The sequence below is a fragment of the Agelaius tricolor genome, unplaced genomic scaffold (assembly GCF_023055355.1).
Source record: "Agelaius tricolor isolate 1412-34295 unplaced genomic scaffold, bAgeTri1.0.p SCAF_15, whole genome shotgun sequence".
Classification (NCBI taxonomy): Eukaryota; Metazoa; Chordata; class Aves; order Passeriformes; family Icteridae; genus Agelaius; species Agelaius tricolor.
In genome coordinates, this window is record NW_027269275.1 from 21,560,774 (window position 1) to 21,582,806 (window position 22,033).

Here is a 22,033-nt window from a genome sequence, read left to right on the forward strand (position 1 = left end):
CAGCCCATGCCTGCATCCTGAGTGGGAGCTGAGGTCAGCCCCCCATCTGGGCTCCATCTCTGCTCTGTGAGCACAGCAGAGTGTGCTGGGCCCAGGGCGTGGTGTGAGCTGGGACTGCCCTCCCTGGGCCTCCTGGTGACCCTCCCTGAGTCAGCTGCACCAGGCCCTGCACGGTGACCTGGCACAGCTCGGGGCAGCTGAGCTGGTCCTGGGCTTCCAGGATGCAGGAGGGCATCGACCCACTATGGACCTCCCTCCTCCTCCTCCTCCATATGGACCCAAACCTCTCTACACGGGGCCGGGGGGGCTTGGGTTTACACCACTGACAGCAGTTGGGCTGTGGGTCAGGTTTATGGCTGTGGGTCAGGTTTATCCAGTGGCAGCAGCTGGGCTGTGGGTCAGGTTTATGGCTGTGGGTCAGGTGTACACCAGTGGCAGCAGTTGGGCTGTGGGTCAGGGTTGTACCAGTGACAGCAGCTGGGCTGTGGGTCAGGTTTATGGCTGTGGGTCAGGTTTATGGTGTTGAGCCTGGCTCAGCCAGCCCTCGCCTCCCTGACAGCCGTGGTGTGCAGCCAGCAGCCAGGGCTCAGGCCTGTCTTTCTGTCGGCTTTTTTGGCTACTTATCCTGAAAAAGGGAGCATCACAGATTCTTTTTGTTCCAAAGGAGAGACCCTGTGTACAATTAAAACTTGTTTCTGGTAACCCTCATTCCAGGAAAGATGAGCTTTTAACAAAAGGCTTTTGACAGCTGCAGGGTATTTCATTTTTTTAATGCCGAATGAAAAATCAATACATTTTTCTAGGTTATACATATTCAGAACAGGCTTGATATTTCCATTATAATGGAAAATGGGTGTCTGCACATCTCGCCTGTCAGAGCTGCACCGCCACATTTTCCAAGCCACTGCTAAATATTTCAAACCTGATTTGATTGTGGTTCATGACAGCTAATGTTTCTCAGCTCTCAGCCTGCCGGAGGGTGGAGAGGCAGCGCACGCTCTTTCCCATGCCTGCATTTTCGCCACCCCAGAAATGCCCTTTATCCCCTCGGATAAGAGATCTGGGTTTGTTAAGGAAAACCTGGCTGGGAGAAGAGGAGGTGAGAGGTCGAGCTGTTCAAGCTGGTCTGGATCCCATCAGCATTTGCCGGCTTCTCCAGCTCTCAAACTTCCTGGGTCTGGGAAGGGACAGACCTCAGTGCTGTGATCCTGTGCAGTTTGGGTACATTTTGGTGTGTGACTGAGTCAGAGGTTCCCTGACCTCTGCAGAAGTCAGATACTTGTGATTTTCCAGACTCTTCTCCTGCTCTTCCCCCTCCTCCCTCCCCCCCTGCTTAGTGAATGGTTTAATTTTAAATTAAAAGGAAATACTGCTCTCTAAAATGATTTATTCATGAAGGAAGCAAAGACTCTGCCTAGGATTTTGTGTGGGGCAGGTGGATTGAGATGGAAGAGCAGCTCCTTTGGCTCCAGGGGCAGCACTTCTTGCTCTCAGTGTTGCCCTGAGCCCTAGCAGTGGGAAAATTCCTTTTAAAAGTTATTGATACACCAGCATGGACTCAGGGAGCTCTGGCATGGCAACCTGTGCACAGTGTGCGTTGTTTGGATTTCCCAGGGACATGATCCCCCATACAAATCCCACAGCAGCAGCTCTTGCACCTCTGAAGTCCAAACAGAACGGGCAGCTTTGGGGAGGAGGGGTCAGGTGCTGGTGAAAAGGTTGTGGTGGTTTGGAAGTAAGTTCCCTACAACTTGCTGACCACTGCTTGTTCAGCCTCAGGAGCTGCTCTTGGCGTGGTCTGCACTCTGTGCAGGTGGGTCCTGTGGGCCATGTCATGAGGGTGGTGCTGGGCTCTGCTCGGTGCAGTTTGCAGTGGCAGTGGAAGCTCCTTGTGGTGGATTGAGGGGAGGAGCAGACCTTTCCCTACCAGACTGCTGCCAGCCTGTCCTCAGAGAGGGATGCCCCAAGGAGTACAGGGGATGGATGGATGCTGGGTGGGTGGGTGGGTGGATGGATAGATGGATGGATGGATGGATGGATGGATGGATGGATGGATGGATGAATTGGTGGATGGATGGATGGATGATGGATGGATGGATGGATTGATGGATGGATGGGTGGGTGGATGGATGGATGGATGGATGGATGGATGGATGGATGGACGGATGGGTGGACGGATGGATGGATGGACGGATGGATGGATGGATGGATGGATTGGTGGATGGATGGATGGATGGATGGATGGATGGATGGATGGATGGATGGACGGATGGATTGGTGGACGGATGGATGGGTGGATGGATGGATTGATGGATGGATGGGTGGGTGGATGGATGGATGGATGGATGGATGGATGATGGATGGATGGATGGATGGATGGATGGATGAATTGGTGGATGGATGGATGGATGATGGATGGATGGATGGATTGATGGATGGATGGGTGGGTGGATGGATGGATGGATGGATGGATGGATGGATGGATGGACGGATGGGTGGACGGATGGATGGATGGACGGATGGATGGATGGATGGATGGATTGGTGGATGGATGGATGGATGGATGGATGGATGGATGGATGGATGGACGGATGGATTGGTGGACGGATGGATGGGTGGATGGATGGATTGATGGATGGATGGGTGGGTGGATGGATGGATGGATGGATGGATGATGGATGGATGGATGGATGGATGATGGATGGATGGATGGATGGATGGATGGATGGATGGATGGATGGATGATGGATGGATGTATGATGGATGGATGGATGGATGGATGATGGATGGATGGATGGACGGATGGATGGATGGATGGATGGATGGATGGATGGATGGACGGATTGGTGGATGGATGGATGGATGGATGGATGGATGGATGGATGGATGGATGGATGGACGGATTGGTGGATGGATGGATTGATGGATGGATGGATGGATGGACGGATGGATTGGTGGATGGATGGATGGATGGATGGATGGATGGATGGATGGATGGATGGATTGGTGGATGGATGGATTGGTGGATGGATGGATGGATGGATGATGGATGGATTGGTGGATGGATGGATGGATGGATGGATGGATGGGTGGGTGGATGGTGCCTTCACACAGGTGTTGGTTTTCCAGACCATGGAGCAGCCGCTGTGGCTCAGCCGCTGGCTCAGAGAGCGTGGGCACAGAGCTTTCAGGAGCAGGGCCTTGGCTGCTTTTCCTGTCAGTGCTGAGGCCTGTGGGGTGGAGGCTGGGTCAGGCACAGCTGTGGGTGCTGGAGGCAGGTTCTCAGCAGGTCAGAGCCCGCTCAGCACACGGAGCCAGCTCGGCTGGGGTGGCTGTCCCCAGCGTCCCTGGGTGGCTGTGCCAGACTGGGCACGGTGAGCAGAGCAGCCTGGGCCTTGCAGAGGGCTCTGCTGGAAGGGGATCACGAGGAGATGGAGTCAGTGCCTCCCCTCCCCTGGCAGCAAGGGGCTGAGCAGGGATGGGATGGGACCTACCCAAGCTAGTTCAGAGTCTCCCTGGGTACATGTCTTAGACTCTGCTCCCTTCCCATCCTGCTTTAGAAAAAATTGCTTTTCAGAAAAAAGCTCAGGGTGGAGCAGGAGGAGGGTGTGCAGCTGGATCTGCTCCCTGCCCTCTGCCTGGCCGAGGGTGTTGGGGCAGGAGCAGTTTGTGTCCACAGAGCTCCGTTCCTGGTGCCCGACTGTGGGGTGCTCACTGCCAGCGATGTGGGGGCTCAGTCCAGGCTGCTGGTGGATGGACGTGAGGAGCTGCAGCCCAGCCATGTTGGGGACTTGCTGTTTGTAGCCTTGTTTTTTAATCATTTTCTCCCGTTATTGGTATTCATAGCTCACATTTTTCCGGTTACTGTCAGCCTGGGCTTTCATCCATTTTAAAGAGCTATTTTTTCCCTTGTTGATGATGATGATGGTATAAAGACAGATGGTGTAACTGCTTATGAATGTCCTATTTTATTCCCCTCGAACCAGACAGCACACTGGAAGACACGTATTATTTCCACATGCTCAGGTTAGAGCCCAGACAGCGGCTGAGCCTGGCTCGCCCTTCCTCTTCCTCCCATGCCGATGCTGACACCTCCGGGTCGCAGCTGGGAGTGCCGCTGCACCAGGAGCCCTTTGTTGTGCAGCCGGGCCGGGATCCGGGGCTGGGGCTCTGGGCTGGGGGCTCTGGGCTGAGAATCTGAGCCGGGGGGCTCTGGGCTGGGGGGCTCTGGGCTGGGGGGCTCTGGGCTGAGAATCTGAGCCGGGGGGCTCCGGGCTGGGGGCTCCGGGCTGGGGGCTCCGGGCTGGGGGGCTCCGGGCTGGGGGCTCCGGGCTGGGGGCTCCGGGCTGGGGGGCTCTGGGCTGGGGGGCTCTGGGCTGGGGGCTCCGGGCTGGGGGGCTCTGGGCTGGGGGGCTCTGGGCTGAGAATCTGAGCCGGGGGGCTCTGGGATGGGGCTCTGGGCTGGGGGGCTCTGGGCTGGGGGGCTCTGGGCTGGGGGCTCTGGGCTGGGGGCTCTCTCAGGGCATTGGTGATGGGCTGTGGCCCATGGGCACGCTGTCCTGGGGGCCTCGGAGCACCTGAGCCAGCCAAGAATGGTTAAAATGATTTAAATTAAATATAGAAAACCATTACCAAACGTTTTTAATAAAACCAGCTAAAATCTGCTCCCACAGCAGCTGCCCCAGCTGAAGGGACACCCTTGCCCTGTGTGAAGTGGTTTGAAGGCACCAGGGTGGTGGGGTTGGGGTGGGGATGGTTTGTTGTGTTTTTTCCCTAGAGTGGAAAAAATATTGGAATTTTAATTTCTGGAATGTGAACCCAACTGCTGGTTTCACAGCCCTTCTCCCAGCAAACCTGAGCACTCAGCTCACATGGCAGACTGCCCATCTCACCCTCCACCAGTGATATGTGTCTTTCTACATGTTGGATGCCTTTGTCAGCACTGCCACCCATCTCCCCTCTCACTCCCAGTTTAGGCTGTCATATCCTCAAACAGCACTGCTGAGTATCTGCAAGCTGCTAATATATACTTTTAATCTGAATTTCTAGCCCTCTTTTTGTTAGGAGGAGGAGGGGGGTTGGTGCTTGAACCCGTTAGGTGGTGCAGGTGAATCTCAGGATTGCGTGGGTTCATGGGGTTTACCATGACCAGACAATGTGAGTTAAAGTTCTAAACGATCCTGCCTAAAAATGGGTATAATGGCCTAAAAGTGCCTCTTTTATCCCAGTGGTGGGGTAACCCCTGTCAGTTACAGGACTGTATGTTAATACCCATGATGGCAGATGATAACGTGGCTGTTACACCCTGGTGTAAGGGAGGGGTCTGGCAGCCACAGCTCTCTCCCAGAGCCCACCTGACCTTGGAGTGGAGCTGCCCCCCACACTCTGTGCCCATTATGGGCAGGACCATGGTGCCCCATGTTCTGTTCTGAGCTTTCAGCACTTCACTGAGTGTTTCCTCCATGTTTCTGCACCTGCATGGTGCTGCCTGGGTTTGCAGGCTCTCCCCGTGCTGGGATGCAGGCAAGGCTGCCAGCGAGTTCCTCCTGTGCCTCGTGTCGGGGCTGGGGCTGCAGCACACCAGCCCGCTCCGAGCTTGCTCTGGCCAGGAGGGATGGTGTCATTTGATGCAGTGGCTCTGGCATCTTGGTGAGCAGGGCCAGTTCTGCACCCTGCCACTGGGGCTGAAGAGCTTGAGATGGGGATGAGGAGGAAGGATGAGGCTGAAGGTGCTGCAGGCTCTGGTCACTCGCTCATGCTTCTGTAGTCCCTGAGGTGGCTGGGTAGAACCTTATTGTGTAGAGAACCATGTCACTGTACATGACACCTCAGGGGCCCTCAGCAGCTCCAGGGTAGAAGTAGGAGAGGTTTGTTTTGTCTTCATCTCTCAGTTCTTTCAGTTTCTGTCTTGACCAATGAGCAGGTGTGCTGGGAGAACCCTGGGGGATGCTGATGACCTGCCACCCAACACTTGTGCACAGCCTTTGCTGTTGCTCCTACTCTTTGGCAGCTCCCAGTTCTGTCCTGCCTTCCATGTCTGTGTCACACTTTCTGCTTTTCTTGTTTCAGAAGAACCCAGTGAAGATGTGGAAGGGCCCAATGAAACAGCTGGTGATGCTGAGGAACCTGCCAAGGAGCAAGACAGTGCAGGGGACAAGGACCAGAGTAAATGGACAGGTATGATTCTGTGATTTAGCAGAGGTGCTGTTTGGTCCCTCGTTTTCTTCAAATCCAGGAAGGGGAGGTGGAAAAAACAGTGGTCCACGAACCGTTTTCAGCTGAGCACAATGTGGCAGTGTCAGTGTGACACAAGTGTCACGTGAAGGCTCTCAGTAGCTGGAGTTGCGGCGGGTCGGGCTGGGCCGTGGTGCTCTGGGACTGGCCCTGGGCAATGGGGATCAGCAGTGGGAGAGGAGGGGCACAAGGGCACCAGGGCACAGCCCCTCCTGCCAGCACCAGCACCTGGTTGGACTGAGCATGTCATTTGGTGATTCTGTGATTGTCCCGCCCTGGAGAGCGCCATCCATCTCCCACCCTCACCTGGTCCTCGCTGCCCTCTCCAGCCTGGCTCCAGGCCCGAGGTGCTGAAGGTGGCGTTGATTTTCCTTGGCCCAGGACACAGCAGTTCTGGCTCCAGGTCCCGTTTGGTTGGCAGGCTCGGTGTTGGTCAGTGCAATGCCTCAGAAACCCTCAGAAACCCTTAGAAAAGCTTCTTCCAGGCAGCCCTCTCCTGCTGCCTTCATGGCTGCCTCTTGGTGAGCCCCAGACAAAGATACTTTGTCTTAAATTGTCTTCCCAAGTGGGATGTGGTATTTGACCTCCACAGTTACAGTCCCGGCCCATGTCAGCCTCAGTCAGTGGAGATGTGTCCCCAGTGGTGCAGAGAGCAAGCTGGGCCCTGGGGGCTCGTGAGCTTTGTGCTCTCAGAGTGGGCTGAGGTTGCTCTGTGTGTTCCCTCCCATCACATACTGGTTCTTAACCTGGAATTGCAATTTGGCTTGGCTGTAGGTGGGTTTTAGTCTCAGTTCATTGTGTGGGATTGTGTGATGCTGAGCACAACCATTTTGTGAAGTGTCACAGACAGATGTAAGTTTTGTTTCTTGATTAAATCTCTTCAGGGGTAAATAGGGCTCTTTGCCCAAACCTGAAGCACTTAAAAAGGCTGATCTGTGTGCAAAGATTATATCTCAAAATATGTAAGGAAACATGAGGAGCCTACTTTTTAAACCCCTTTCTGTCCAGAGACTCTGGATCTGGATGGTTTCATTTCTTCACCTTGCCAGTGAAATTCCTAACCCAGTGTTGGTGAGCCAAGGAGCAGATCAGAAACGGGACAGCTCCATGGGGTCTGCAAAGGGAGCAGTGTGGGGAGGACACAGAGCAGGCTGTGAGCCCATGGGGTGTGGGACAGCCTTGTGTGTGATGGGCCGGTGCTGGGCTCAGGCTGCTTCCAAACATGCACCACCACCCCCTGAGCTTAAAGCCAGATTGTGTTACAATAGCTGCTGTCCAGCCAGGGTGCAAGGGAGGCACACACCTTGCTCTTGTTCCTGCTCTTGTCCTCGAGGAACGTGGGTGTGTTGACAGTCCTGCTGGAGCTCAGACATGGGAAGGGACAGAAGCTGGGTCAGATTATACCTGGCAGCCCCAGGAGAGAAGAGTGCAGGGACACAATACCTGGTGCCAGTGGAGCTGTGGGCAGGGGGGGGGAGCAGGCAGTTCCAGGAAGCTCTCCTTGGAGGAGAGGCTGTGACCACAGTGTCATAAAGCTAAAGAACATGAAACCTCCTTTGCCTTTCCCTGACTGAGCAGAGCAGCACGGCCTGGGGAGAGCCTGTCCCCCAGGTACCAGGGGATGGGTGCAGAGCCCTTGTGATGCTGAGTGCTGTCCCTGACCTGCTGCACTGTACCTGGCTGCTGGGACACGGTGCCCGGAGCAGCTCAATCCTGCCAGCTGCTCTCTCTGGTGCTGTGCAGAGAGGGAGGTGCAATGAGGGACAGACACGGGGCTTGTCCCTGGTGGAGGAGTGGCTGGGGAACTGTACACCTGCCATCTCTGCCCCAGATTTCCCCGGGAATTGACCAAACAACTGTTTGTAAGTGCTGATGGGAAGATAATGAGATGAGGAACAGTCGACACAGATTTGTCAAGAACAAATCATGTCAACACGACCCAATTTCCCTCCATGTGAAGAAGGTCCTGTTTGGAGTCAGTGTCTCCTTGGGAAGGCTTTCAGTGCCACTGTCAGGACAGGCTGAAGTGAAGCACAGACAGAGCAGTGTAGGTGACAATACTGTACCACTGGTGGCTTTCATTAGTCCTGGAAATATCTCCATTCCTGAGCTGGGGTGCTGGGGAGGCTGGGCAGCAATTTCCGAAAGCCCAAACACCAGAAAAACCCAGAACAGTGCAGCATCAGTCAGGGGAATAAAATTAAATAAATAGGCTTATTTGACTTGAAAGAAGACCAAAGAGGAGGACAAGATAAGTCTTGTGCATGAAATGTTTCTGAAAGGAAGGAAATTATTTGTTCTCCATGTTGAGGATGCAGACAAGAAGACACAAGGGGCTTAAATTGAAGGGAGAAAGATTAATGTTAGATAACAAATTTTTTAAAAGTCCTCCTGTACAGCCTGTGGCTTAAGCATTGGAGTGGGTTTTCTGGGAAGGTTCCTCAGAGGTCTTTCAAGAAGATTATAGAGGAGCTGCCATCAGAAATAGGGCAGGCTTGGTCTGTCCTGCTTTGGATGGACTGGCTGACCTTAGGAAAAGCCTCTGAGCCAGGTGTGAAGATGGAGAGCTGGAGAGGTGTGGGCTGAAAGCCAGTGATGGGGCATGTGAAAGGGGAGGGGGAGGGAGACTTCTTTGCTGCTCACCACCTGCAATTTGATCGTTATGTTCCTCAGCAATTTACTCCCCTTTGTGCTTTGGTTTCCTCACTGTGCACAGGGGATTTAATTCTTCCACTTTCTTAAAGGTTTGCAGGATCTGTAACGAGACACTGAGTTCCTTTGCCCATCTCCCTGCCCCAGCCCAGGGTGAGTGTCTGCACCACAGTGGGCACAGTCCAGGTGCAGCCTGTGCTGGGGTTAGTGTCAGCACCAAGGGGAAAACCTGTTCTCACTGTAAACTTGTCAAAGTGTCTCAACTGCAAAATAAATGCAGTGATTCATTCTTTGTATTTTAAATGCAATAATGTGAAGCAGAAACATTTTTTAAGGTGATACTTTTCAATTTAATATACTTGGGGAAAACGCCATTCCATGAGAAGGACTCATTGGATCTTGATTTTTACAGAAATCTCTGTGGTTTCAGGAAGGTTCTGGAAGATGGCAGTGCCTCCATACTGGAGCAGGGAGAGGCTGTGTGCCTGATGACTCAGTGTTAGACATTATCTCGTCATGGCTAATGCGAGATTCACCACAAGCAAACCAGCAAGAGGGAAAGGAATGGTGGCTGATCCCAATTCCCTTTCTAAGGCAGGATGTAGATGATGGACACTCAGCTGAAGCCCTGCTCAGTGCAGTGCAAGGCCTCTCAGATGTGAGGTGGTGCTGGTTCATGTCTCTGATGAGGGCCCCATCACCAGCAGTGACCCAGCTAGCAGAGGCTTCCTTAATGCACTGTCCGTTGGGTACACGGAGAATATCAGGGGTTTTTAACAAAAACAAGAAACAAAGTCTACTTAAAATATAGATTGAGATGAAATCTTTCTGGAGGACTGGCCTGAAGGGCTTTTATTTTTGTTAATGATTTTTTTTTCTTTTTTTTTTTTTTTTGTCCGTGATGCTCACCTAACAGAGCAATTAGTGCAATGGACCGTCCCTGATTCAAATCCGTGGTAGATTGCTATTAAAGGAAGTATTAATGGGCTGCTGAGAGCTGGGAAATTGTTGCAGAAAAGTGTGTTTATGGAGTATGGTGCTGGCAGGCATGATTTCAATTGGATTTGACATGTTTAACATAAATGTATACTGCACAGCTCCTGCAGTTTATGAATAATTCCTACAGGCCGACTGCCTTTCTAATTACTGAAATTGAAAAAAACAGGTCAGGCACATCCTGACGGAAATCTATTCCTGCTCCTCCCCCCGGCTGCTTTTTGCTGCTTTTTTTTAATATCTGGCGTTTGTGGAGCACTTAATGGCCGGGATGTTCTGGGGCCTGGGCGGCTGCACGGGGGACGAGGGCGCGGTGGAGCCACTCGGCACCGGAGCCAGGGAGACCAGGGAGAGGGCATGGGGACAAGGGCTGGGAGCTTGCCTCCAACCGAGCCTTTCCAAGGGTACGTGAAACACAAAAGGCTCCGGGTGCCAGCTCCAGCCCAGAAATACAGCTGGGCTGGGGGGCTGCGTGCAGCTGCTGGCTGAGCTCGGGCAGGCCGGGCTCTGCCAGCACTGGAGTGCTGCAGGAGAGGTCTGCCAGGCAAAGCCCCACCTCCAGGAGCCCCTGGTGCTGCTTGGCATCTCTGCTGGGGGTTTCGTGTTCATATGGAGCAAGGCAGGGAAGCCTGCTGGCGGCTGGAGCTTCTGGATATGAATATTTAATAGTAATTCAGCTGTGGGTACTCGCTGCAGGTGGGAAGGTATGACACAGCATTAAAAAACAAATTATTCAGCCATTTTTGGGGCTGTGAAGCAGGAGTGCACTGAGCATGGGGCATTTACCTGTCAGCGGAGTGACTGTCAGATACAGAGCTGAGAAAAGCTGCAGGGCAACAGGCAGTGCACAGGCCTGATAGTGTGGCTGCAGCAGCTGATGGAATGGAGGCTCCTTCAGGGAGTGGGGAATTAAACAGTGTTTGGGGAGGAAATGTTGGCTCTGTGTTGCTGGGGAGGGGGCAGTGCTGCAGCAGCTCTGGGTGCCCTGTGCCCTTCCCCAGCAGAATGTGTGGGCTCTGGCCATTCCTGCATCAAGGCAGTTTCTGGAGAATGGATGAAACAGATAAACTGGCCCTGGATTTCAGGAGACACACAGGTGCTGTGAGGGCACAGGGGGCAGAGCCTTGGGCATTGATGGCACAGGGCTGTGTGGCTCCCACTGCTCCGAGGACTTGTGGAGACGAGTGATAGCTCCGAGAACACACTGAGGTGATTTGAGGAGGGAGGCACCATCAAATGCAGAATGCTATTTTCCATCAGGCAGTGAAAGCACAGTTCCCTGGTCTCGCTGAGAACTTCCCCAGGCCAGCATCTGGACTTCATGGCAAGGAGTTTTTTGGAGGCTGGTGGTGTTTAAATCAATGGCAGTAGCAGAAACCCCACTGTAAATTTCTAGGGCAAGTGGCAAGCTGGTTTACGGAATGCAGGGAGATGAGAACCTCTGGCTTACGGAAAGCAGCATGAATTAATAATCATTTAATTGGCTTTTCCATTATGTTGCTTGGTTGGAAGATGGAAGTTTAGATGAAGGGGCTGTCAGTGATACTTTAGCTAAAAGAATCTGATGGGTAGGAGGTGGGTGGTGACTTCCTTCCCACCAGGTTGGAGAGCAGCAGTTTAGGGGATCTGTGCTGGCTTTGCCTCTGGAACCAGCAAAGGAAAGGCCCCCACTGGCAAGGAAGTGCCCATCTCACCTCTGGAACGTGCCCAGGGAGGATCTCTCCTCCTCCTGAGAAAAGCAGGGGCTGCTGAGAAGAGTGGGAAGATCAGCAGATCTCCAGAAGTGCTGTGGCAGCCCCACCCCTTTACACTTGGCTTAGGGGACATTTGTTGAGAAACACAGGTCTCAGTGAATCTGAACTAAATCCCTTTAAAGAGTCAAAGCAATAACAGTACTATCTGATATGCAGATGTACATCATACTGTAAAGCAAATTCCTTTGTCTGCCCTGCGAGGCCTGGGCCTGGAAGCAAGATGCTGGCACAGGTGGTGTCCCCGTGTGCTCCAGTGTCACTGAGCCCTTCCAGGCCATGGCCTTCTGCATGTTTTGAGCTCAGGACATTCTGTCCTGTCCTCTCTGCACAGGCAGAAGGTCCCACACTATGCTAAGAGTTCTGCAGGCAGACGCCAAGCCATGTCCTCATTTCTCCTGGTAGCAGAGAGTTCTTAATTCCTCTGATCATCTGTAATGTGGACTGAATGTGTCATTTTGTGCATTTGACTGTTTATGAACAACAAACTTCAGTCTCGGTGTTAAAATTCCCAGCTGAGCTGTCAACTCCAAAACTAATACTTAAAATATCCTATGTGCAACAAATCAGTTATTCTTGGGTCTGGACAATCATCAATAATTCTCGTTTTGAAGGATTACGGTTATGGGGTTGGACTAAGTGATTTAATGAAATTGGACACTTAGGAGATGGTACATTTTAATTACCTGTTACTAATTCTAAGCAGGCTGCTTCCCAGTAGAAAGGAGATGAGAAAATACCCTGCTGTGACTCCCAAGGTTGGAGCTGGTGTTCAGCAGCCTGGGGTGGCTGATGGTTGGGCTGAATTCAGTCACTGCATCCAGAAACACTCCACTGGTGAGCAGCTGGCAGTGCCCAGGGACCCAGTGTGACCAGCAGGAGCCACAGTCACCCCAGAGAGGTCTAAAGGGACCCTAAGCCGTGGCTGTCACTGTCACCCCTGCCCCGTGCAGCTCTAGAGCAGGACTCCCATGGCTGTGCCAGACACCCTGGCAGACCTGGGCTCTCCAGCTGCTCTTTGCAGCATCCAGCAGCCTGATGGGGCTGGCTTGTCAGTGTCCAGGTCACACTGAGGCTGGACAGTGCCAGCAGTGATCAGGCCCCTGACAAAGGCCATTCACATCACACAGGGCTCGGGCAGGACATTTTTAGGCAGGATGGTCCTTCGCCCACCAGTGCTGGCTCTTGGTGGGTCTCTCCTCCCCAAACCCTCCAGGAGGGACTGTGTTCCTCAATGGAGGAGCAGCAGAGTGGTGCCATGTTCCCAAGCACATTTACTACAGGAAGCAGGGAAGGTCAGCTCTGGCCCTGCACACATCTTAAAGCCATTTCCAGTTCTGAGTCTCAGTTCAAGCAGGGAGCTGAGCAGAGCAACCCATTCTGTGAGGGCAGAGCAGGGTCTGTGATGGTGCCCATCGGTCAGCACTGACACTGCAAGCTCATTCCACCCCTGCTTTGGATGTTTTTGTGGAGTTGGCAGCACAGCAGAGTCCTGGGTTTGTACCCCAGGTGCAGCCAGGACTGTCCCTGCACACGTGGAGGCTGCTGCCCAGCCAGGCATGAAGCACCAGGCATGCGGCCAGCAGTGCTGTGGGGAACAAGATCACTTCCAAGCCCATTCAGTATGGACAAGCCTACCAGGAGAAATTCAGCAGTCCCAGATCAAATCCTCTGATCCCTGCCTCCCTCTGACAGTACCTCTACCTGTACTTGTTTTCCCTCTCCCAGAACTTATTTGGCCTCTATTCAGCTGAATGCAGAGATGGGGACTGGCAGGGAAGGCAGTTAGGAATGTTTGGAAATACAGCTCGTGGCAGTGCACAGAAGGGTCTTTGGGAAGGAAGCAGTTTGGTGGGATCTGACTCTTGGTGGTATCATCTGAAACAAGGAGCAGATTCCAGCGGGTCACAAGTTGAGTCGGAGAAAGGGGGAAGAGTGTGGGGGACTGGCCTGAGAATGCTACAGCGCCTTGTTAATCGGCAGCTGATCCATCATATTAAATATCCAGCTGTCAGATATTACCTTTCAAGTGAAAATGAATAACTCCCATTAAGGGCAAAATGGGTTTGAAGTCGATTCGAGACAGATTAAAGTACCGTTATGAATGTGTGTTCGGGGAGGAGGAGACGGGGGCTGTGTATAATATACTTGTCCTTACAGTTTTTAAATAATAGATGTCCCACAAATTTATGTATTGAAGGCAGCCAGGGTTCGGGGGAGGAGAAAGGTCAGGGATGTGCTTCTCCCAGTGCCACAACTCGTGGAGTGTTTTGCTGTTGACTTTAGGGCTCATTTGCATTTATCTGTTTGGCTGAACAAAATAGCCTTTTCTGGGATTATCACAGTGGGAATGTTTGGGTCCCCTTGGCCAAAATCCCAATTTTGGCAGGACCATGTGCTAGGAAGCACCAGATATGCTCATTCCTCTGAAGCTCTGAAGGCATGGGCTGAGCTAGCCAGAGCTGTCCCAGCAGCACCACTGCTGCCAGCACGGGTGCCATGGATTGGGCTGACAGCCACCAGCCCTCTCCAGGGCAAATGCATTCCAGAGTGACCATGTGTGTAGAATGTCCTGGGTCAGCCAGGGCTGAGAGTTCTACCTTACTGAGTAAGTCCAGCTGCTCCTGGAGGTGACACATGGGCCTTCACCAACTGGCCAAGCATTTGTGTGTGCAGTGCAGCCTGCAGGTTGTAAGCATTCTCCAGAAACAGCTGAGATCTTTCTGCTTCTGGCCACCAGTGACACAGTTCCCATGCTCTGAGAGATCAGCAAGAGGGAGCTGGTTTTGGGCTGGTGTGCACTGAGGACATCGGTCAGTCCTCAGAGTCATCCTCCTCCAAGTCCTTGGGGTGTGTGTCAAGCAGGAAATGGAAGCCCTGCCATCGTGCAGCCCAGGCTCTCGGGGGTGTGCTGATGTTCCTGGCTTTCTGTTGCAGCACCAGCCAGCCAGCCAGAGAAGGAGCTGACAGAGCCTCCAGCATCCTCCAAGCGGATTTCATTCCCCAGCAGCTCTGAGTCACCTCTCTCCTTTAAGTGGTCAAAAACTTCAGAGGAGACCAAATCAGAGCAGGTAAGGCGGAAGAACCCATCTCTCTGTGCAGGTAATGTGTTTCCAATGTGCCAAAACCAAAGAATAAAATGGGAGGAAGAGGATGAAAGGCAGTAACTGATGGTAGAAGGCATCAAATTATTGAAGCCTGTTTGTAAGAGAGAATAGTAGCACATGGAAGAGCTGTGTGATTCATTTGTCTGCTCTGCAGATGTACCAGTGTCCGTACTGCAAGTACAGCAACACAGACGTGAACCGGCTGCGGGTGCACGCCATGACCCAGCACTCGGTGCAGCCCATGCTCCGCTGCCCCCTCTGCCAGGACATGCTGAACAACAAGATCCACCTGCAGCTGCACCTCACCCACCTGCACAGCGTGTCACCTGACTGTGTCGAGAAACTCATCATGACGGTAAGTGGCTGTGTAGGCAAGCATGGCTGTTGCCATCCCAGCACATCCACTGCCATCCCGGCACATCCACTGCCATCCCGGCACATCCACTGCCATCCCGGCACACCCACTGCCATCCCAGCATGCTCACTGCCATCCTGGCACACCCACTGCCATCCCGGCACATCCACTGCCATCCCGGCACATCCACTGCCATCCCGGCACACCCACTGCCATCCCGGCACATCCACTGCCATCCCAGCATGCTCACTGCCATCCTGGCACACCCACTGCCATCCCGGCACATCCACTGCCATCCCGGCACATCCACTGCCATCCCAGCACACCCACTGCCATCCCGGCACATCCACTGCCATCCCGGCACATCCACTGCCATCCCAGCACATCCACTGCCATCCCGGCATGCCCACTGCCATCCCGGCACATCCACTGCCATCCCGGCACGCCCACTGCCATCCCGGCACATCCACTGCCATCCCAGCATGCTCACTGCCATCCTGGCACACCCACTGCCATCCCGGCACATCCACTGCCATCCCGGCACATCCACTGCCATCCCAGCACACCCACTGCCATCCCGGCACATCCACTGCCATCCCGGCACATCCACTGCCATCCCAGCACACCCACTGCCATCCCGGCACACCCACTGCCATCCCGGCACATCCACTGCCATCCCGGCACATCCACTGCCATCCCAGCACACCCACTGCCATCCTGGCACACCCACTGCCATCCCGGCACATCCACTGCCATCCCAGCATGCTCACTGCCATCCTGGCACACCCACTGCCATCCCGGCACATCCACTGCCATCCCGGCACATCCACTGCCATCCCAGCACACCCACTGCCATCCCGGCACATCCACTGCCATCCCGGCACATCCACTGCCATCCCAGCACACCCACTGCCATCCCGGCACATCCACTGCCATCCCAGCACATCCACTGCCATCCCAGCACATCCACTGCCATCCCGGCACATCCACTGCCATCCCAGCACATCCACTGCCATCCCAGCACATCCACTGCCATCCCCACAAAGATGAGGAGCACAGAGTTGCTGTGGTAGCAGCCCCTTCACCTGTCAGAGCTCTGCCATCGAGGTTTGCTGCACCCTGGTATTTGTGTCCCTGCTTGAGCCCTGTGAAGCTCAACTGTTGAGTGATTTCAATGTGAAATCAGGATAAATACAATTTCCTTAACATTTTGAGGTCAGTGTCTCAGATGGCAGCTTGTGCAAAAGCTTCTGGAATATCCAGCAGCTGATGGGATATATTGCCCCTGTTGTTTCTTTGGTATAATACTCAATGCAAGGTTGTGTCTACCTTTAAGAACTTGTCATTAAGTATATAAGTGTTTCTTTTGATTCCTGCCAGTTCTTTCTCTTTGTTTCTTTTTCTTGCACCCTGTTCCTGCTTGTTTTCTCCCTTCCTTGCCAGCTCTTGGCACTGGGGCTGAATAACAGGGTGTTTGTTGTACCCCTGATGTTCTTCACCAGCTCCCTCCTGTGTCATCTTCTGAGCAAGCACACACAACATGACCCAGCTGTTCTCTTACAGTTTTCTTGTCTTCTCTTTCTGTCACTCTTCCTCTCTACAACGCCCTGAAAGAAGGTTGGAGCCAGGTGGGCTAGGTCTCTTCTCCCAGTAAACAAGTGACAGGACAAGAGGACTGGCTGCCAGCTGCACCAGGAGAGGTTTAGATTGGATACTAGGAAAAATTTCTTCATGGAAAGGGTTGGAAAGCCCTGGCACAGGCTGCCTCTGGAAGCAGTCACCACTACAGATGGAGTCACCATCCCTGGCAGTGTTCAAAAATCACGTGGATGTGCATTTGAGGACACAGTTTAACCATGGTGATGGCTGGACTTGGAAGATGAAGGGTCTTTTCCTGCTTTAATGATTCTGTGATTCTGTGATTCCTTTTGTGACTCCTTGAAGACAGGAGTGACAGAGTCACAGAATCATGAGTGGTCTTGGGAGGGACCACTGGAGCTGCTCCAGTCCAACCTCCCTGCTCAGGCAGGGTCCCTTGAGCATGTTGCTCAGGATTGTGTCCAGACAGCATTTGAGCATCTCCAGGAAAGGAGACTCTCTCTGGCAGCCTGTTCCAGTTCCCACTCCATAAGTGCCTTTATGTTCTTACCTTCCTGCTTGGCATTGCTAGCTGCCTGTCTCCGCAGGGCTTCTCAGGATGAGCTCTGCCCTGCCTGTGCCCTTGGCTCACAGAGCTGTCCCATCCACTGACCACGGCCTCTGTGACCTGTGTGCATTTCACTGGTGCTGCTGTGGAAGTACCTTCTGAGGGTTTGAACAGCCCTTGTTCACCTCTTGGCTACACTGGTGGCAGGTGTTCTGGCTTTCTAAGAGCAGCAAGCAGAAGCCAAGCCCCTTCCCTAGGCCAGCAGGTGTAACCAGCTTGCTCAGGGCAGCTGTCATGCTGGTGTGAGGGGTTTGTCTTGAGCCAGGCAGGGTGCCTGGGCAGGGTGTGGGGTCTGGAGCAGGAGTGTTGGGCTGGTCTGTCCTCAAGCACATCTGTGGCCTCCAGGATATGAGGGAATGGGAGGAGCTCAGGACACTGCAGAGCAGGTCAGGCACAGCGCCTCAGGTGAGCCCACCTGCTGTGCTAGGGTAGGGCCACGGGGCTCTGCAAGGCTGGCAGAGACTGGCCCAGCCACGATGCTCATCCTCATGCGTGTTCCTGGTTTTCCCACCTTTCCTCCCTTTGGCACCTAGAGACACCTGTGGGAGGGTTGCCTCTCCTCTCCAGGTCTCGCAGCACGGGGTGAAGAAGCTGGGTCGTTTTGTATTCTGTGACAATATTCTGAGGCACCAGTATGGTTGGTGCAGAACATGGCAGCAGGGAGGGCCCTGAGTGGGCTCGTTCTCCTGAGGATCCATCTGGGTCTGGCGGGTGTGAGCAGCCCCGTGACGGGGCCGGGTCCCTCTCGAGGCAGCGTCTGCTCCGTGCTGGAGGAGGCTCCAGTTAATAACACCTTATCAGACGCCGTGCAGGAACCTGCAGTGTCTAATATGTCTGTTGCCATGGCAACGCTCCTGCTTGCGCTCGGCATCTCCAGGCTGCCTGCTCGTGCTCCCTCCCTTTCATATCAGCGAGCAGCCGGGCTGGCTGTCCCACGGGACCCCCTGTCCTCCCTCTGGCCCCACGGCCGGGACAGGACTGCCTGGGGACCAGAGCACATGCCGTGCCCCAGTGCCCCAGGGGGACAGAGGCTCACACCGTCCTCCCATCTCCTGCAGCTTCCCTTTCCTGGGGCTGGTGATGAAGGTAGCCAAGTTCTCTCTGTGGCATCGAGGCCTCTCTGGGCAGGGCCGGGTGCCATCATGCCCAGTGCAGCCCCTGCCTGCCCGCTGGACTCACAGGGGCTGCAAGGAGGGTGAAGTGCAGTTCACCCGTGCAGGTGATTGCAAGGCTGATGGGCTGGAGCTGGGAGAGAGGATGGCTTCCCAAGAGCCTCTGGGAGCGGGAGCTCTCCCTCCTCCCACAGCCAGCCTTATCCTTCTACACATTTCTGTCTCGTCATCTCTGCTGTCAGCTTGCTCTTCCTCGGTTTAGGGCATCTTCCCACTGCTCCAGTCATCTTTCCATCTTTTTCTTTTCTCCCTTGCTCCAGGAATCATTCCTGCCCATCCCTACCATCTCACTTCCCCCTCCTGCTATCTTTACATTTTTACCCTCTTTCCCATTGTCTTTTCTTATTGCTCTCTCCCTTCTGCTGTCACTCAATTTTTCTCTCTCCCTCCTTTTCGCCCCCTCCCTCTCCCCCCTTTCCCTCTCACTCTGTGTCTCATTCTCCATCTCGGATGAAGGTAATGAAAATAATCGGGCTTCATTAATTCTGAGCCCTGTGAGATGATAGCCATTTGGAGCCATGTTTGCCAATTAGATGGTCTAAATTAGAAGTGACCTTGGTATACTGCCATCACTTTGCCTCTCAGAGTCTAATGAAGCTTTTCACTCCAGCACCCTCTCTCTCTCTCTTTGTAATGGAAATTACCTCCTTTGTCTGGTGGGGAACCTTCCCTCCCGTCTGTAATTCCCCTGGTTTCATAGACATGGGGACAGTGATGTATCTGCTCAGACCTCTTCTAGAGGTTTTCTTTTCAGAGCCACATGATTTCAGCATTTTGGGGTATATTCAGGGGAAACATCTCCTCGTTTGGTGTCCATGGACAGTCAGCACAGGCAGTGTGGTGTGAGAGGAGCTGGATTCCTCCAGCCAGGAGGAATTGTTTGGACATGTCAGCATTATGCAGGTGTTACACTGATGGGTGTTGGGCTCTGAGCCTCCAGCCCTGCACACAAGCAGCTCTGCAGTTGGTTGTTAGAATCCAATAGATCCAGTGGTGGCTGGAGCCGTGCGTGTCACTGCTGCAGGTTGTCACCAGTGAGGAGTGGGCCCTCTGGTTGTTCTGCAGAGGGGTGACAGGCTTGGAGGTGTCAAGGTGTGTGCATGCTGGTGGGGCAGGGAGGCAGGAGACCCGACCCATCAGCCCTCGGGTGCTCTGTACAGTCATTGCCAGGCCACTGTGTCTGTAGAAATGGCCACCAAAGTGGGTGCACCTGCCTCTCTATGGATCTCATCATCATAAAGACATTTTATTTGCTGAAGGGGTCTGAATTTCACCCAAAACGTGAGGTTCTTGGAAGCAGAGAGGCTTGTCCAGCAGCTTTGCATCTTTTAAGGACCTTCTGTGTGGTAACAAGAGGAGAACTGAGAGGGACCTTAGCTGTCAGAGCTGCAGGGGATGGTGCTCAGGCTGGGGTGGCTGAGACTGAGGTGCCATGCTGCAGTGAGCTTTGCTGGTGACTTGTGGGCCAGGAGGTGGTAGCTGCAGCCACACAGGGGTAGGGTTTGGTGTTGGACAGAAAAGAACAGGCATGAACGGGAGAAGGGAAGGGAGGAGACAAACCACATTTGTTGGACTCACAGCTGAGGGTTGTGTTTCAGTAATGGCTCACACTGACTGATGTGTTGCTGTTGTGAAACAGTGTTGGAGCCATTGAAAGGGGTAGACAGGAGCTGAGGAAGGGGAGGGGGTGCCAAGCTGAGGAGGGATGCCAGGATGACACACCAGGCGCCTGCAGGTGAGAGGGAGGAGGAGAGCGTTTGACAGCTGCACGCGCTGACACGGGCTGTGCTGCTGTGAGCACGCTCCTTGCCATCCCAGAACAGTTGCTGCCATGAGATACATCTGCAGTACAAGATGCTGTGTCGCTGAGTGCTGCTCCTGTCACACCTGCCACGAGCTGTGGGCCTCTGCACCTTCCTGCCCCATCATGCCCCCACGCTGGGTTTGTATGAAAAGCAGCCTCAGCATGCGAGGCGAATTCTGCAGGTCCAAAGAAATGAGATGTCCTTGGATGCTCTTGCAGTGTGAAAGGACAAACCCTTCAAAAAAGGCAGTCTGGAATTCTGTGCCAGGGCAGAGTGATTTGGGATGTGCAGCTCATTTGCACTCGTATCTTTGCCACCTGCTCGGGGCTGGTCCATGGGGATGAAAGGATGGAGGGTCCTGCCCTGGATCAGGGTGTAGGAGAGGGACAGGAGTCATCCCTGTCTGTCCTCTGGCCTGGATGGAGCCAGAGGACTAGAGTGAGTCCAGCTGCTGAGCAGTGCCTTCTTTCCAGTGGTTTGATCCCCAAGGCCAGCCCACGACTGTACCGCCGCAGTTCCCGCATCCATACCCAGAATTTCTAGTTCCCTGCACTTTTTTCCAAGCTTTTTTTCCATTTGCCTTTGGGAATTTTGTGCCTGTAGCAATTTAATGTACCACAGCCTTTTTTTTTTTTTTTCTTTTTTTTTTTTTTCCTTTTTTCCTTTTTTTTTCCTCCCTGTGGTGGAGGGAGGATGGAAAGAAGGGAAGGAATGGTGGCTGTTGAGATGCAGGTAGATAAAGGTAATTACTTAAACACATATAGGGCAGGACTTACAGGTTTGGAGCCCCAGATTAAGATGCAGAGGAGCATGTGAGGTTGATGATTATATTTCGGGGAGAGTTAATTGACGGAAGGTGAAGGCAGACAAAGAACCGCTGCTTACTGCCTTCTTGAATCCCAATCAGGAATTATGATTAAAGACGCGGCGAGACAACAGAGGCCTGATGAATTGGTGTCTTTTTTTTTTCTTTTTTGCCGTCATTCACACTTGATTGACTTCAACCTTTCAAGTGCAAAAGTCTCTCTTTTCCATTATTATTCATAGCCATCTGAGTTTTTCTAATTAAAGTGTATGAAAACAATTACTGATCCGTCGTACTGAGCGTGGTGGTGGGGACGGCTGCCGTACTGTAACGCCTATGAAAAGCCACAGCTCTATAATGATGTGCAGCTGAGGTGTTAGATAATTTTATTCTTTTTCTACTCTGTTGGGGTTTTTTTTAATTTCTCATGATTTATTTTTCATAATTCCTAAAGATCCTAGGAAAGCAGGCTCTTCCTGCTGCTAGAGCTGAGAGGGACGGTTTCTTCTTGCCTCCCCTTCTCAGCGTCCATGCTCATCCCCCTCCTCCAAGCCCAGCTACTGGAAATTACTCTGTGACCTTTAACGTCTACCAACCAACCACCCACAGCCATCAGATGCCTCTGTGTAGAGTAGAAGGTGGAATGAGTTTGGTGCATTCAGCTCCCCTCCTGGGATATGTCAGCGGCCTTCTCTGCTGCTCCCTGGGACCTGGCACTCACTGCCATGCAGTGGCTGGTCCAGGAAAGGGAGGGAGCTCTGTGTCCCTCACAGCTCAGGTCACAGCTCTGCAGCCACTTCTGTGCCACCGTTTCATCCTGAGATTTTCCATGAGCTCCAGCTTCACCACAGGTGTGCTCCTCTGTCCTGCAGCTCACTCAGAGCCTTGTGGCCCTGCTGCAGAAAGCCGGGTACATGGCAGGCAGCGACCACACACATTCTCTCTCTCCT

The 22,033-nt window shown here is 53.3% G+C and overlaps 1 protein-coding gene across 4 annotated transcripts in view; it reads left to right on the top strand.

Annotated features, from left to right (window-relative positions):
- Positions 1-22,033, top strand: part of ZFHX3 (zinc finger homeobox 3) — a 126,893-nt gene that overhangs the window by 89,773 nt on the left and 15,087 nt on the right. For 3 of the 4 annotated variants that reach the window (XM_071440931.1, XM_071440930.1, XM_071440932.1), the window contains 3 exons: positions 6,070-6,177; positions 14,571-14,704; positions 14,895-15,095. In XM_071440931.1, the coding sequence (XP_071297032.1) occupies positions 6,070-6,177; positions 14,571-14,704; positions 14,895-15,095 (443 nt within the window). The remainder of the gene's footprint in view (positions 1-6,069; positions 6,178-14,570; positions 14,705-14,894; positions 15,096-22,033) is intronic. The other variant, XM_071440933.1, reaches the window with a different exon arrangement.